Source organism: Lygodium microphyllum, chromosome 1, assembly GCF_053477565.2.
Source record: "Lygodium microphyllum isolate KBCC chromosome 1, Lygodium_microphyllum_v1.1.10, whole genome shotgun sequence".
Taxonomy (NCBI): Eukaryota; Viridiplantae; Streptophyta; class Polypodiopsida; order Schizaeales; family Lygodiaceae; genus Lygodium; species Lygodium microphyllum.
Window position 1 is genome coordinate 109,896,357 of NC_141135.1, and position 15,412 is coordinate 109,911,768.

Consider the following 15,412-nt stretch of genomic DNA (forward strand, 5'->3'; position numbering starts at 1 on the left):
GCTATTAGTGCTCATCTGGATGTCCAATGATATAACACTTCCCCTCTTATGAATGATTGCTGTCCTCAACAATATCCTCAAGGACGAAGTGGGGAAAATGACTTTTCAACAAATTTAGTGACTTTCAAGTAGTTTTATTTTGTCCTAAGGTTGAGAACCAATTCAAGCTCAAGTGAAATATATCGAGCAATGTCCTTGAGCCGTGGGACTTCCTCAATTTGAACAATTAGTTCACCTTGTCCCCATTGTTCTTTCAAATGACTAACATGGACATAAGATGAACTCGGATTTCTGAAGGTAAAATCTAGCACATAGGATATGCTAGTTATCTTCTTGGTAATTTGGAAAGGGCCACAATACCTTGAAGATAATTTATAGCACTTGTTTGTTGTTAGTCATGGAACCAGAGTCCTTTGGAAATTTAAGATAAATCTGCATGTCCTCTTGGAGCTCTCTTTATAGACCACAAACTTGATGCAGGAGAGAGTGCCCAGCATGGGGCATACTATTTTTTAGGCCGAGATCAGAAGTTGATGATGCCAATAATTGTATTTGTTTTGCCATTAGTTCAAGTTGGTCTAGTGAGGGACATCTTTAGTATTTGTGGGTTACAAATAAGTCATTGCTTGTCAAGTTGTCCTACTATGGGATGTCTTTAGTATTTGTGGGTTATAAATACACCATTAATTGTCAGGTTTTGTTTTGCCATGATTTCAGGGTCACCTACGAAAGGGCATTTTTGATATTTAGGGTTTACAAATAAGTCATTGCTTGTCACTTCCACAATTCAGTTTAGTTTGCGAATCCCGCTCATGATTAGAATGACTCCTATTTCCTCTTCCATGTAATGCTTGTTTCTCTCTCCTATCTTCCTCTTCCATGTATACGTGAGTGTGTGAAGTTAGAGCAACAGGTGGTGCCTCTCTAATTTCTTTCATATGTTCATGTTTTGAGTATGTTAGGTTAAAATAACAGCAATTGTCTTGACATATAGGTTTGAACCATTCTCAAGAATCCATAGTCACAAGTGACGGTCATTTTTGGACTAGAGCATTGTGGGGATGGTAGCTTCTTTCCATTCCATATCCCATTCCATGTGACTGTATAGTCACAAGTGATGGCAATTCCTCCCTGTTCCCTGTCCCCATCCCATTTTGTGTCACTTGTGACTATGCAAGAATCCATGTTGCAATGGAAAATTGTTTTTTGGTTGCAGTCCCTATTACACAAGATTATAACCCTCTCTTTCGATGCCATTTCCTCACTGATACGTGCTACACTTATACTTGCTTCATATTAAACAAGATGGTGTCCTTTTCCTTCACAACCATATGACAAAGTGTTGCACCTTCTCTTTCTGAGAGTCTTTTCTAGTATCATGCCATTTTTTTTGAGTTATCACATAGGACATAGGATTGTAATATATATGACAGTTTTGGTCAATTCTTTAAAATTTCTCTCTCAAACCATGTGATACGTGATACAAGCTCTTTGAGGTTGGCACTTGGTTTAATCCCGTTCGGAGTAGCTTATGTGGGAGGAACTGTCTTTTCAGTATTCCTTTCTTTGGCAATGAATTCTCTGATGTTGCTGTTGCTGTTCATGTAATGTATTGATGGGCGAGAGAAAAAGTCTCTTTTCAGAGAGTGGGAGACTTTGACTCAACAATCCTGCCAGTGGTCAGTGGCTGTGATTGGGACGTTCTTATGTGTCTAATGTTTCTTCTGTTTATTTGCTTTCTTTTGCCAGAGTTGTTGCTTTTTGTTAATAGAGGTGTGAAGATGTTTCTTATTCAGATAATTGTTGAGCTTGTCTATTTTTGCAGGAAGATCCTGTGCTAGTTACTCCAGAGGAGAGGAATCAGAAACCCTATGTGGCAATAATTAAGGTACATGACTAGATTGGATTGGTTTTCAACCACCTTATGTGACACTTTGCTGCCAAAAGCTCTTTTGGCCATCTACATTTTGTGCATAGAGTCACTCTAGTAAAGCTATAATGCATGCCTGTGTGTAGGCTTGCGAATGCATTGCTACTTCCCTTGCATGGTAGCATATTTCAACAAAAGATTAAACAGTCTTCAGATAAAGGGGATACTCTGTTAAGTTTTATAAATGTTTGTTTTCTTTTTGCTGGTATTCTGGATGTTACTTGAAAAAAGGTTTTCTTCTCTTAACTGCTGTGCATTGCGTTCTGTGCACTTGAACTATGAACCTTTCCTATTATTCTGTGTAAGCTTCTTGTTTTTATCACATTTATCAAGGTAACAAGTTAATTTCTTGAAAATGCTCTCATAGCCCGCATGATAGAAATCGGGGTAGATTCATATGTGATAATAGATGTCTTAGATTGGCATCAGCTGCATTTCAATTCTTCTGTGCTGCATTTCTAGACTCGTAGTTTGACGGGGCTAAACAAAGGAGCACAGTTTGTTGGGATACACTAGGGTTTCCAAAGAAGCTGCACAATTTATGAACAATCATGACTGACAGATGAACTCTTAAATGAAGGATAAAGGAACGGAATGAGAATCAATGAACAAACTGAGTATATGAAGATATGCGATCCAAGGAATGCTTAAGGAGCAGAGGGCTCTCCAGCATCATTGACTCTGGTGTGAGTGGGCTGAGGAATGTCAGAGTCTGCTGTATTCTGACGGATCCCAAACATAGCAAACCAGTGTTGAACATTGAGTCAGAGAGAACAATGTGGACTGCAAAATGCAGCAGTCTTCTGATGTTTAAAGTGTGCCAAGGCTGAAGCGCAGCAGTGGGATGGAGGCTGCAAAAGCCAGCTGTATGGAAGACTTCTGGAGCTGGGAATGATGCATCAAGGCTGGGACTGCAGAAAACACAGCAGTAATGATGGCGCTAGTAGCAGGGTGGCATGTCTTGATGATGACAATCAGCAGGCTGCAGCAGGATGGTGTTCAGCAGCAGCAGCCATCCCTGTGTATGGCACACCAAGATGAATATGATGGCCGATAGCAGGGTGCTAATGTGGGCTGAATGTAAGTAGGCTGACGATGATGGCAGGCGAAGAGAGTGGTGGTTGAGATTCAGTGGGAATGGGTGCATCAAAGGGATACACACTGTGAGAAGACATGGTATAGACAAGAAGAGAGGTTTTGAGAGAGATTGAGAGAAGAGTTGATTTGGAGTTCAAGGAGTGCGAGAGAGAATAGCAGCAGAAGCAAAAACGGTCTGCATTTAATGTATAACAGATTAAGGGCCTTGGTTTTGCCTTTAAACAAAGAGCATTCCAAAATCTGGAAAGAGTCGAATGAATAAGAAGATGTGATTTGGGAAATAGTATACGTGGACCAAATTTTTTTTTCATTTCCTGTTCTCCCAAATCTCCCCTCATGATTCCCACGTGGAGAAGTCTAATTAATGCCATTTTGACCAGAACTGCCAAATTAACAACCGTCACCAAGCATCCTTGACCATTGTGCGCAATTGAATATATGGGATAACTTGTTTCTTGCACGAAAGTGCAATTAGAGCATGAGCTTGGGCATCACTCTCGTTCCATCTCAACTGATTTGTTGTGGGAGGTGTAGAAGGAGCTAGAGCTGAAGATCCATTAGTGATTGTGGATGAGCTTGAAGAACCTGTGACATTCTGTGTAGGAGGGCCTGCAAGCCAAACTTTTGAACCACATACATAATCCCAAAGCTTCTTTAGAACAAGTACATGCTTTAGCATGTATGTTCACATGGGATAATTAGTGCCATCTAATTTGTCTGAGTTTCCAAACATCTTGAGCAAATCATTTTGCTCGGATTGCTTGCTGAAATTTCTCGTTTTTTGTGTAACTAGTTGTTGTCCCAAGTGCAAATGCAGTTGCAACACGAAAGTAAAGCAAAGAAATAGCTAAAAACTCTCAATTTTTTGAAAAATTGATGGCATTGATGAAGAATTTTTAGCTGAAAGGGCTCCAATGTGTGCGAATGTCAATGTAGAAGATATAATTGGCCTCATGTCCGTGAATTTGAGAAAGTTCTGCAAAAGCCCCAAATTTAATTGGTGAAATTGAAGCCTGAATGTGAAAAGCCCCAAATTTTGGTGCAAAATTGAGCAATTTTTAGGCATAGAATGCAAAAGCCCCAAAGTCTTTGCAAGATTTAGGGTTTTTAGGCAAAAGCCCCAAAATTTTTGAAGAACTTTGGGAGAAATTGCAATCTAATTTTAAATTCCCAAAATTTGTGCATGATAGAAGCACTTTGCAAGAATAGGAGCAAGTTTAAATGTTTGAATGTGGATTAAGGCTTGGGAGCTGAATAGTTCAATTTAAAAACATTGTCAGGCAGACACATGACCAAAACATGCGTAGCAAATTGGTGGCTACTATTGGCGCATTAAAGGACAATATTATGCGGGATTGCTTTAAGTGGAAGAAAGAGAAGAATTAGGGCGAAAGCATTGATGATAGCAAAGATGAGAAAAAGGGCAACCAATATGCAAAGAAGAGTAGTGTGAAGATAGGGGAAGTCAATGTAGTCAGTCATGAGAGAGACAGTGGCAGTGATGTACTCTTTGGTTCTTCTTTTGGTGCACAGTCATTAATTGCAGATTTTGATGATAACATGTACGCTTGGATTCTTGATTTAAGTGCCTCATTCCATGTGACATCAAACCGTGATGGCTTTCTGACTATAGTAGTGGTGGACATAGTGTCGTCCACTTGGGGGATAACTATGCATGTGTGACATTGTAGCGATTGGCAGTGTGCAGTTGGCATTTTAGGTTCAATGTTCATTTTGCATAATATGAGGCATGTAACCCAGTTGAAGAAGATCTTGATAAGCACAGGGTAGCTAGATGATGAAGGTTATCACACATGTATCCATTCCATGTATCTAGTGTGTGTGACCATGTTGTCGCCATAATCGAGCAACTGTGTGTCTTTGTGGCATAGCCAATTGGGGCACATGAGTCAAACTAGAATGAAAGTGCTTTCTCATTTGGGTTATTTGTCGCGTTTGAGTATCCTGATTTTGACCATTGTGATCATTGTATATTTGGTAAGCATGCTCAAACGTCACATAAAAAGTCTCTTTCATTAAAGTCTTCACCCTTACAGTTGGTACATTCAGATGTATGTGAGATGTGAAGGTTTTCTCTAGGGGGAAATAAATATTTTATCACCTTTATTGATGATACCGCACGCAAAGTATGGGTTTATCCAATCTGTTGTAAAGGCCAGGCATTCGATAAGTTTAAAACACTCTTGGCACTTGCTGAAAATATGTCTAGTAAGACATTAAAGTGTCTTCACTTTGACAATGGTGGGGAATATGTGTCAAAAGCCTTTCAGGCCTTTTGTGATTGCAAAGGGATAAAGAGGGAGCTTATTGCCCCTTATAATTTTCTCCAAAACGGTATCACAGAGCATATGAATAGAACTATTCAAGAGAGGGTCCGTACCATGTTGTCTCATGCTACATTACATCATGGATTTTGGGTAGAGGTTGTTATGATAGCTCTATACTTGATAGATAAATTGGTCACCAGCGAGGTCTTTGGGAAAAAGCCTCACAACCAAACACTCTCAAGTATGCATATGAAGGTGGCTTGGTCGACCACACTTCTTGAGGGACTCTTATGTACATACACAAGGAACAAGGTGGCAAATTGGAGCCAAAGTCTTGTAAATGCATTTTTCTAGGATATGGTGATGAGGGTGAAATGGGGTATAGATTATGGGATCCTCAGAAATAAAAATTGTACGTAGTAATAATGTTATCTTCCGAGAAGATCACATGCATAAAAAACCCAAAAAGATTAAGGAAGTCAGAAGGGTTGTGTTTCGAGAAGAGATACGTTTAGGTCATTCAAACCAATAGCTTAAAGGAGAGCACTTGCTATTGCTGTAGAGTGACTAACTGGCTCCTACAATAAAAGAGTGCCTGCTGTAGAATGGAAAATATATGCTAAAAATGACTATAAATGTAGGGAATGATATTGAAATCGATCAGCAAGAAGTTGCCCATGATATACCAAAGTTTCAGCAAGAAAATGTGCCATTAGAACAGCCACAGGCAGGATGTCATGCTGAACCATTTGAATAATAAGCTGTTAATGCAGATTTGTAGGTTGAACACCCAATAAAAACTGAAAATTGGGTCTGTAGGTGGATTAGAAATACTGAACAACTAGATAGATAGATTTGTTCTTGGTGCAAATTATGTTGCTGATTATATCATGTTGACAGATTGTGGTGAACCGTCATGCTTCAAGGAAGCAATGGACAAAGAGGACAACAAGAAATGGCATAAAGCTATGCTGTCAAAGATAGAATCTCTAAAGAAGAATGGTACTTGGGATTTGGTGCATTTTCCCAAGGGACAGAAAGTCCTACCATGCAAATGGGTTTACAAGATGAAGGTCACTTCTGGTTCCTCGCCAAAGTACAAAGCACGACTTGTTGCAAAGGGGTACAAGTAGGAATATGGGATTGATTTTGCAAAATCTTTTCTCCTATAGTCAAGATAACTACTTTGTGGACCATATTGGGTTTGGTTGGATGTGAGGATATGGAACTCATTTAGATGGATATAAAGATTACTTTCTTACATGGTGATTTGTATGAGGACATATATATGCAACAACTAGAAGGTTTTGTGGCCAAAGGGTAAGAAAAGATGGCCTATAAACTCAACAAAAGCTTGTATGGGCTAAAAGAGGCACCATGTGAATGGTATCATAAGTTTGATATATTCAATCTCAAGGATTCAAAAGGTATCAAGTGGATCATTGCTTATATACTAAGAAGGTAGCAGATGGCAACCTTATTATGTTGGTTTTGTATGTGGATGATATGTTGATTGGTGGTAGTGAAGGGATTGAGCCCGGAGTGGAAGCACGCGAGTGGAAGCAAGAGCTATGGTGGAAGGAGAGAGAGAGAGGAGATGTGGGAACTCCAACAGTAATAATGTGTGATCAGCCTTCTCTTTATTCAAATGTCAGTGAAAGAATAAAGAATGAAGTGATAGTGATGAACACTCACTAATTGTAGTGTACAGGTGTGTGAGTACTGTCACTGTAGTAATACACGGGTGGTTAGGCACATGCACCTTTACCCCCAACAATCTCCCACCTAAAGGTGAATGTGCTCCTAGTGAGGAGAGAATAAGAAAAAAGTGACAAAGTAAAAATGCACATAAGTATAATAGGATGAGAAAAGACGTCATCTCATTCAATGCCTATCAACTTTCTAAGGAAGGCAAAACGCTCCGCTAAGAGACTTGTCATGAGCAGATTTGCACGATTTTGGTCAATTGAGATCTTGATAAGGTCAACAGACTTGTCCTCAACGATCTCTTTGATGAAGTGGTGATGCATCTCAATGTGTTTTGTCGTCACATGGAAGATCTTGGCTAAATGGATACCACTTAGAATCCGAATGCAGTGTTGAGATCACATTAATAATATCAAGGTTTGCTATCAAACGCTGCTACCAGACGGTAATCAGAGCACCTCCTTGCAAGCCTCAGTGGTTGCAACATACTCTGTCTCAGTAGTAGAGAGGGCCATGCATTTTTGTACCTTGGACATCTAAGAAACACCTCCAGCAAGGGTGAAGATATATCCAGATGTGGACTTTCTACTGTTTGCATGTTCTGCATAATTAGAGTCAATGTACCCCATGACTCTTGTATCCGGGCCACCGTCAAATATGCACATAGCTGCTGCGCTCTTTAGGTAGCTCATGATATCCTTGGCGGCATCCCAATGCTACTGCCAGGTGTAGCCATATAGTGTGCCACAACTTCCATTGTAAAGGCTATATTAGGACGAGTGGCTATCATGGTATACATCAAATTGCGCATGGTGGATGCATAAGGGATCTTAGCCATCTCGCGCTAGTGCTCATCAGATTGCAGACAATTGGCAGTGCATATGAAACTGCTCAAAGACTTTCCGGATATACTCATTCTGTGACAGATAAAGGAACCTCTTAGAGTGATCGTACATAGTGCACATCCAAAGAATATATGAGGTCTGTCTCACGTCCTTTATCTCAAAGCTCTTCTTGAGCGGAGTTTTCAGGGCATTTAGCTTATCATGAGAGCTCCCAACAATAAGCATATTATCCACAAAGAGTACCAAAATAATAAGGCTGCCATCACAAGCCTTCTTTGTGTATAAACATTGATCCATAGCACTATTGCTATATTTGTGTGAATTTATAAAAGCATCAAATTTGTAGTACCATTTCCTAGGTGCCTGCTTAAGGCCATAAAGGCTCTTTCTCAACTTGCACACTAGGTGTTCCTTGCCTTATTCTTCAGAGCCCTTAGGTTGTTGCATATAGATCTTCTCATCATGTAAGTTCCCATGTAGAAAAGCCGTGTTTACATGCCACGGGGACGTGAAATTTTGAGATGCTTTAATCTTGCTAGTAACATTTGATTAAGTTATTAATCAAATATGCAAGGTTGTTTAGCACATGTGATGCACATGGCAACTATTTCATGGGAACGGGCCAAGGACCCCGAGGATGCAGTGGGTGTTAAAGGCAAAAGTTTTGTTAAGTTATGCCAACTGGGTTTTGGTGGTCAGTTGGTGCCAGGTTGGACCCTAGGATAATTGTTTAGCCATTAAGTGTAAGTGGTGGCACTAGGGACTAGCATTAATTAATTAATTAATGCTAGTCTAAGGGTCAACAGAGGTTGGGAAACCACTCCAAGTTGCAAATGGCCTAGCCAATTTCATTATAGATGGGCATGTTTAATTTTGGGTAGGGTCAAAAGGACTGAAATTAATTTTCAGAATTAATTAATTTTGAAAAATTAATTTAATGGCTGAAAATGCATTAGGAACGTTGCCACTTGGCAAAACTTTCCCACGCAAGGAGGGAGAAGGCTGTTGGAGGGTGGTGGAAGCTGAATTGCAGCCGTTCGGAGCTTGGTAGAGGGAGAGGAGGTGATCAGATTTGGCTCTGAGAGGCGAAGACGACTGATCGCGCGCGGCGACAGGACAGGGGGCAGCAGGATTTCTCTTCCGCCTCAAGAGAGGCGGCGGTAGAAGAGGAGGGCTCGTCAGCTGAGTTGGTGTTTTACCCCCCTTTTGAAGCTGTTGGTGCCATCAGATTTGTCATCAAAGCTACGAATCAAAAAATACATTTCAGCTGATTTTCTCTCTTTCTACAGCATTCTCTCATCTCCTCCAGTCTATGCTCAAGCATTCTCAGCAATTCTCAGCCACCATGGTAGCAGAGTACAGCCAAATTTGGTGGATGGCAGAGAGTTTACTGCTGTAAACCCTAAATTACAGCAGTAATTAGGGTTTAGCAGCCACCTTGGGAACCGTGCCATCAGTCAAAGGCATTGTACACTGAAATCAGCACCGGAAATTCATGGAATTGTGAGGATTTCAGATGCCAGCCCATCTATTGTGAATTTTGGGCAGCATTTGACCAGTTGGGGTTCCATTAGAGCAAGTCCTGGGTGGAAATCAAGGGGCAATTTGCCTGAATGCTTTGCTGATTATTGGAAGAGCAAGGGGCTTTTGAATCAGCCAAGGAGATCGTGAAATCTCGGCTTGTAATTTATCCATCAGCAATTGAAATTAAAGAAATACCGAAAGGGGCGCCAGTTTTGGGGCCAACAGGGTGTCCATTGTCCAAGTTTATGAAGGTAAAGTGAGCATTTCAGTTTATGTTCATTTGCTGATTGCTGTAATTCAGTGCTTAATCAGGTTAAACCACCCTATCCGAGAAGGAAGGCTGGTTTCATGGTTCGATTGTCGGGATAATCACTCAATCTCTTGATTTGGTGAGCCCGAGGCACCTGATTGCAAGCCAAAGCTTTGTGCTAGTGCTGATTTTTGTGCTCAGCTGAGAAATTACAGCAACATGTCTTCATACAGTGAGATGGAATCAAGCAGTGATGATGCCTCTCAGTATGGACATTCTCATGGGGATAAAGGAAATGCAATGCCTAATCTTGGACAAGGCTCTCATGATGGACATCAAGCTGAAAATGTTGCTGTTGGACAAGACGCAGGGCCTTTGAGCCGTCATGAGGTAGATGACCAGCAAAGTGAAGAGGAATTTGATGACCAGTTCAAGAATCGGATGAGGACAGCAGCAAATCTCTTTGCTGAATTGGCAAAGGATCCTTAGTTCACCCGATTTTTGAATGCTCCGAAGACGGACAGCAAGGGCAAGAAGAAGAAGTCAACTTCTAAACCTTCGGGACAGCAAGGTGCACCGAATGTAGTGCCAAATCCTTTACTTGTTGAAGCTTCTAAAGAGGCCAATGAAGCTAAACAGTTGGTACCTATGGAGCAAGGAATGCAAATGCAAGGCCATTATGGAAGTGCCAATCCAATGGATTTTGGACAGCCGGGCATGCATGCTATGATGGGGCAGCCAGGATACTTTGGTAGTAGCGCGATTTTTCATGCAATGGTTGGCCATGGGCCGCATACGGGAATGCATGGCACAAATCCCTATGGTATGCAGCAGCCAATGCATGGTGTGCAAGGTCCATTGTATTCGGGTATGGCTGGAAATGTGCAAAACCCTATGTATGGTAGCATTGGCTTGATGCCTGGGGCACAAAGTGGAATGTTTGGCAATGCATCTGCACCTCCGAATGCTTATGGGGCTCAAGGAATGACTGCTGGTCATGCAAATGCTTCATTTGGGCTTGGTCATGATGTAAATACAACAAATGTACCCTTTTTGCAGCAGCCAATGTATGACAACTTGACTCCCAAAGGGGAAGCAAAAGACTATGATGAGGGTGGAAAAGCAGTGAAGTTTGAGTCCTTCAGTGGTGCACAAGATAGGCTGAAAGCTTTGACCTTCATTCAACAGTTTGATGCAGCCTATTTAGGGGAAATTTCACTGAATCCTCTAAGATTCGAAAGGCAGCCACTTTCTTGAAGGGGAATGCATTGCAGTGGTGGTCCATGCTCTTGATGCAAGGTAGAGCACCGTCAACATGGGTACAATTCAAGCAAATGTTTGCATCGAATTGGTTGACTAGTACCTTTGAGGTGGACATCAAGACAGCTTGGAACAAGCTTGATGCAAAGGAATGCAAGAATTTAGAGCAATACAATAAGAAGTTTTGGGATACAGTGCTGCCCGTCACTTCTTATCGTTCCATACCCCTTCATGAGCAAGTGGAAAAATATGTATGTGGGCTGCCCAAAGGAATCAGGGATTTTTGTATAAAATCCACTGTGTCTAGCATGTCTCAGCTCATAGAGACTGCTGCTACAGCTGATGCTTTGCTGCGTGGAAAGGATTCGGGCTTCTAAGAGAGCGGGGAGAAGCCGAATAAAAAGTTGTTTAAGGCTGAGAAAAGGGGCATATCTGAAAACCAGCCTGAAAAGAGACCAAAATAGCAAAGAAAGGGCTCGAAAACATTGGCACAATGTAGGGAATTGATGGTTGCAAATAAATGCTTTATTTGTGAACAGGAAGGTCATATTGCCAAGAACTGTCCCAATAGGCAGCAAGCTGCAAAATCAGAAAATCAGGGAGATCCTAAAGGTAGAAGGCCCAAAACATTAGTGGGATTGGTGCCCGATGTTGTTAGTGATCAGCCCAATGATGATGCTACTGAGTTGTGCAGAGCATAGGGCAAAATTAGGGATCAGTATGCGTTGATCTTCTTTGATAATGGTGCACGAGCCAACTTCATCTCTACTGACATGGCAGCCCGTCTAGGCATCAAAGAGGATGAGATGAGAGCCATGGGGGAAGTTGGAATGGCATGTAAGGGTTATGCAGAACCTATCACACCACTCATTGGAAAGCTTCGGTTGCACATACAGGGATATGTGGACAGCGAAGAGTTTTACATTGCTCCACTTGAGGGTTGTGATGTGTTGCTTGGTATGCCATGGTGCCACCGTATGCATGCAATGATTGATTCATATGGAAAAGAGATCACTATTCAACATAAGGGAAAGACACTCACACTTGATGTAAAGTTGAAAGGGGAATTTGTCCCTATTGTATCTGTAGTTGCTATTTCTAAAGTAATGAAAAATCATCTTTCAGCGTATTTAGTTTTTGCTAAGGATAAGGAGGATAGTGAGAATGTTGGGAATATGTCTAAATTAGAGAAGGATCACATGTCATTTTTGAAAATGTATGTTGATTGGTTCTCTCAGTCACTTCCAAGGCAACTACCACCTGATAGACCCGAAGATCATGGCACAGACCTTATCCTTGGAAGTAGCCCTCCTAATAAACCACCCTATAGAGTCAGTGCAGCCCAACAGGAGGAGACTATGAGTCATGTAAATGAGCTGTTAGAAAAGGGCTGATTCAGCCCAACTCATCTCCGTTCTGTTCTCCAGTGCTTTTGGTGCAGAAAAAGGATGGTTCATGGCGTATGTGCATTGACTATCGTGCTCTGAACAAGATCACGATAAAGAACCGCTTTCCGATTCCTCGGATCGATGATGTTATGGATAGATTGCAGGGGGTAGCAATATTCAGCCGTATAGATTTGAAAAGTGGGTATCATCAGATACGCATTAGACCGGAGGATGTGCCTAAGACAGCTTTCAGAACATCTTTTAGGTTATATGAATTTCTTGTCATGCCTTTTGGACTTACGAATGCTCCTGCCACTTTTAATCGGATGATGGATCGCATTTTTCGGCCACATAGAGCATTTCTGGGTACTTCCTTTGATGACATGATTGTCTATTCAAAGAATGAGACGGAGCATAGAAAGCACTTGGACATTGTTTTCAATGAGCTACGTAAGTATAGGCTGGTTATCAATGACAAGAAGAGTGAATTCTTTTTGCATGAAATCCACTTCTTGGGACATTGTATCGGCTGATGGTATTCGTATGAACCCTGCTAAGGTTGAAGCAATACATTCATGGCCAGCTTTGAAGAATGTTCATGAGATCCGCAGCTTCTTGGGTTTATGTTCTTACTATAGGAAGTATGTACGTAGGTTTGCTGAAATTGCATCTCCATTGCATACTTTGCAAAAGAAAGATGTGCCATTTAGATAGTAGTAGTGGAAATTTCAGCATTTGAAAGTTGAAGGAAAAGATAACTTCAGATCCTGTGCTTGTGTTGCCTGACCTAAGGAAGTCATTTGTGGTTCAGTGTGATGCATGTAGTAACAGCATTGGGGCTGTCCTTATGCAATATGGCCAAGTTGTGGCTTATGAGAGCCTAATTCTCCACAGTGCAGAGAGGAATTTACAGGTTTATGAGAAAGAGCTCTTGGTTGTAATTCATGCACTGTCTACGTGGAAACATTATTTGTTGGGGGCTGATTTTACAGTGCAGACAGACAATCGGACTTTGAGGTACTTTCTAACGCAAACAAAGTTGTTAGAGAAGCATATGAGATCGGCAAATTTTCTCTCTATGTTTCATTTTTAGATTGTACACATTGATGGTAAAAAGAATGTTGTGGCTGATGCATTGTCATGTAAGCCACAAATTTCAGCCGTCACTATGGTTTATCACACTGAGTTGGATGCCATGAAAGAGCAATATGTTGCTGATTCGGACTTTGCTAATGTTTATGATTAGCTTTGCAATGGTCAAAGGCATGAGCATTTTATGCTAAGAGATGGATTTTTGATGATGCATGGACGACTGTGTGTGACAAAGCAGTTGAGGCCTAGAGTGATCATTGAAAGTCATGCTCCTATGTATGCAGGACACAGAGGTATTGATGCCACAGTCAAGGCAGTGGAGCATTTCTTTTATTGGCCAGCTTTGAGGCATGATGTAGAGCAGTATGTTAGGGCATGTATCATATGTCAGAAGGTAAAGCATGATAGGCAAAAGATACTGGGCTTGTTGCAGCCCTTGCCTATTCCAGATAGGCCTTGGCAGAGCATTGCTATGGATTTTATCTTTGAGCTTCCTAGGACACCTATAGGGAATGATGGGATATGGACTATTAACTGCAGGTTTAGCAAACAAGTCCATTTCATTCCGGTGAGGAAGAAGATAAAGGCTGATCATATGGCACGATTATTTATGCAACACATTTTCAAGTATCATGGTATGCTTGAGGCGATAATTAGTGATCAAGACCCTCGGATGACCAGCCTATTCTAAAAGGGGTTGTTTGAGAATATGGGTACCACGCTGAAATTCTCATCATCCTTCCATTCGCAGACAGATGGTTTGTCTGAGGAAGCAAATTCCAAAGTGTTGGATCTTTTGAGGTGCTATGTTTCAGACCATAAGACACAGTGGGAGCAGTATTTGCCATTGGTTGAGTTTGCATACAACAATACGGTGCATAGTTCCACTGGCAAGGCTCCATTTGAGATGGTTGAGGGTGGCAAGAAGGTTTCACCTATTTTGCACACTAAGAATAAGATCTTTGAGGCTAATCGCTTTGTGGAAAGCTTGGATGCAGCCTATGCAAAGATAAAGTATGCACTTCAGAGATCACAGGACAAGCAAAAGCGGATAGCTGATCGCCATAGACATGCTTTGTAGTTTGCAGAGGGCGATTATGTATTGCTGCATTTTGAAAAGGCAAGGCTGAAAAAGATGAAGGGAAGAGAGAGGTTGTATTCGAAGTTAAGCATGAGATACTATGGGCCCTTTCAAGTGTTGGAAAAGATTAGCGATGTTGCATATCGGCTGAAATTACCTCCACATTGGCGGATACACAATGCCTTTCATGTCAGTTTGTTGAGACCTTTTCGTGGTGATGCACCAGAAGATGTATCTGTTGAAATTCAGCCAGAGGTTGAGGAACTAGATGAGATTTTGGTACCCGAGCAGATTTTGGCACATAAGGAAAGGAAGGTCAGAGGTAAAGTTTCCAGAAGATATTTGGTGAAGTTTCAAAACTATTCACCAATGGATGCAAAATGGATGGAAGAGGATGACTTGGCAGACCATCCTCAGTTGTTGCAACTTTATCTCGATGCCTTTCAGTTAGAGCCGACTTTGGATCGGGCTTACTCAGGTTCAGCAGAGCGGGGGTCTGGAGCATCGCCTAATGCTCAAGGGGGAGGTAGCACTTTCACTCCACCGGTTTTGGAGAGCTCTTATATGTACTGGATCTCGGATGTATTCAGCATGCATCCAAGGTACTGTGCTAACAATATGTCTGCCATGAGGTCACTACTCGGTGTACTAGTCACTGTGAGATACATGTATATGAGTATGGTTGTCACCGCGGCTCTGAGACTATACTTATGCATGAGTTTTTGGACCAGTTTGGCTTGAGTTTTTGCCTCAGTTTTGAGACTAATTTCTGATTAGTTTCAGCTCAGTTTTTGATCAGTTTGAGAACCATTTATCATCACTTTGGGATCAGTTTTGCATCAGTTTTTGCATCAGTTTTTGATCAGTTTTTTTTACCATCAGCTTGTGATCAGTTTCGAGTCACATTTGCAGCCATTTGTGATCAGTTCTCATATCAGTCCATGATTAG

General features: G+C 41.4%; 1 protein-coding gene across 1 annotated transcript in view; it reads left to right on the forward strand.

The window, feature by feature from the left end:
• The window catches only part of LOC148041538 (protein REPRESSOR OF VERNALIZATION 1-like), an 85,533-nt gene that overhangs the window by 21,257 nt on the left and 48,864 nt on the right, over nucleotides 1-15,412 (forward strand). Inside the window, exon 2 of the mRNA XM_087680631.1 lies at nucleotides 1,826-1,888. Within this exon, the coding sequence (XP_087536757.1) occupies nucleotides 1,826-1,888 (63 nt within the window). The remainder of the gene's footprint in view (nucleotides 1-1,825; nucleotides 1,889-15,412) is intronic.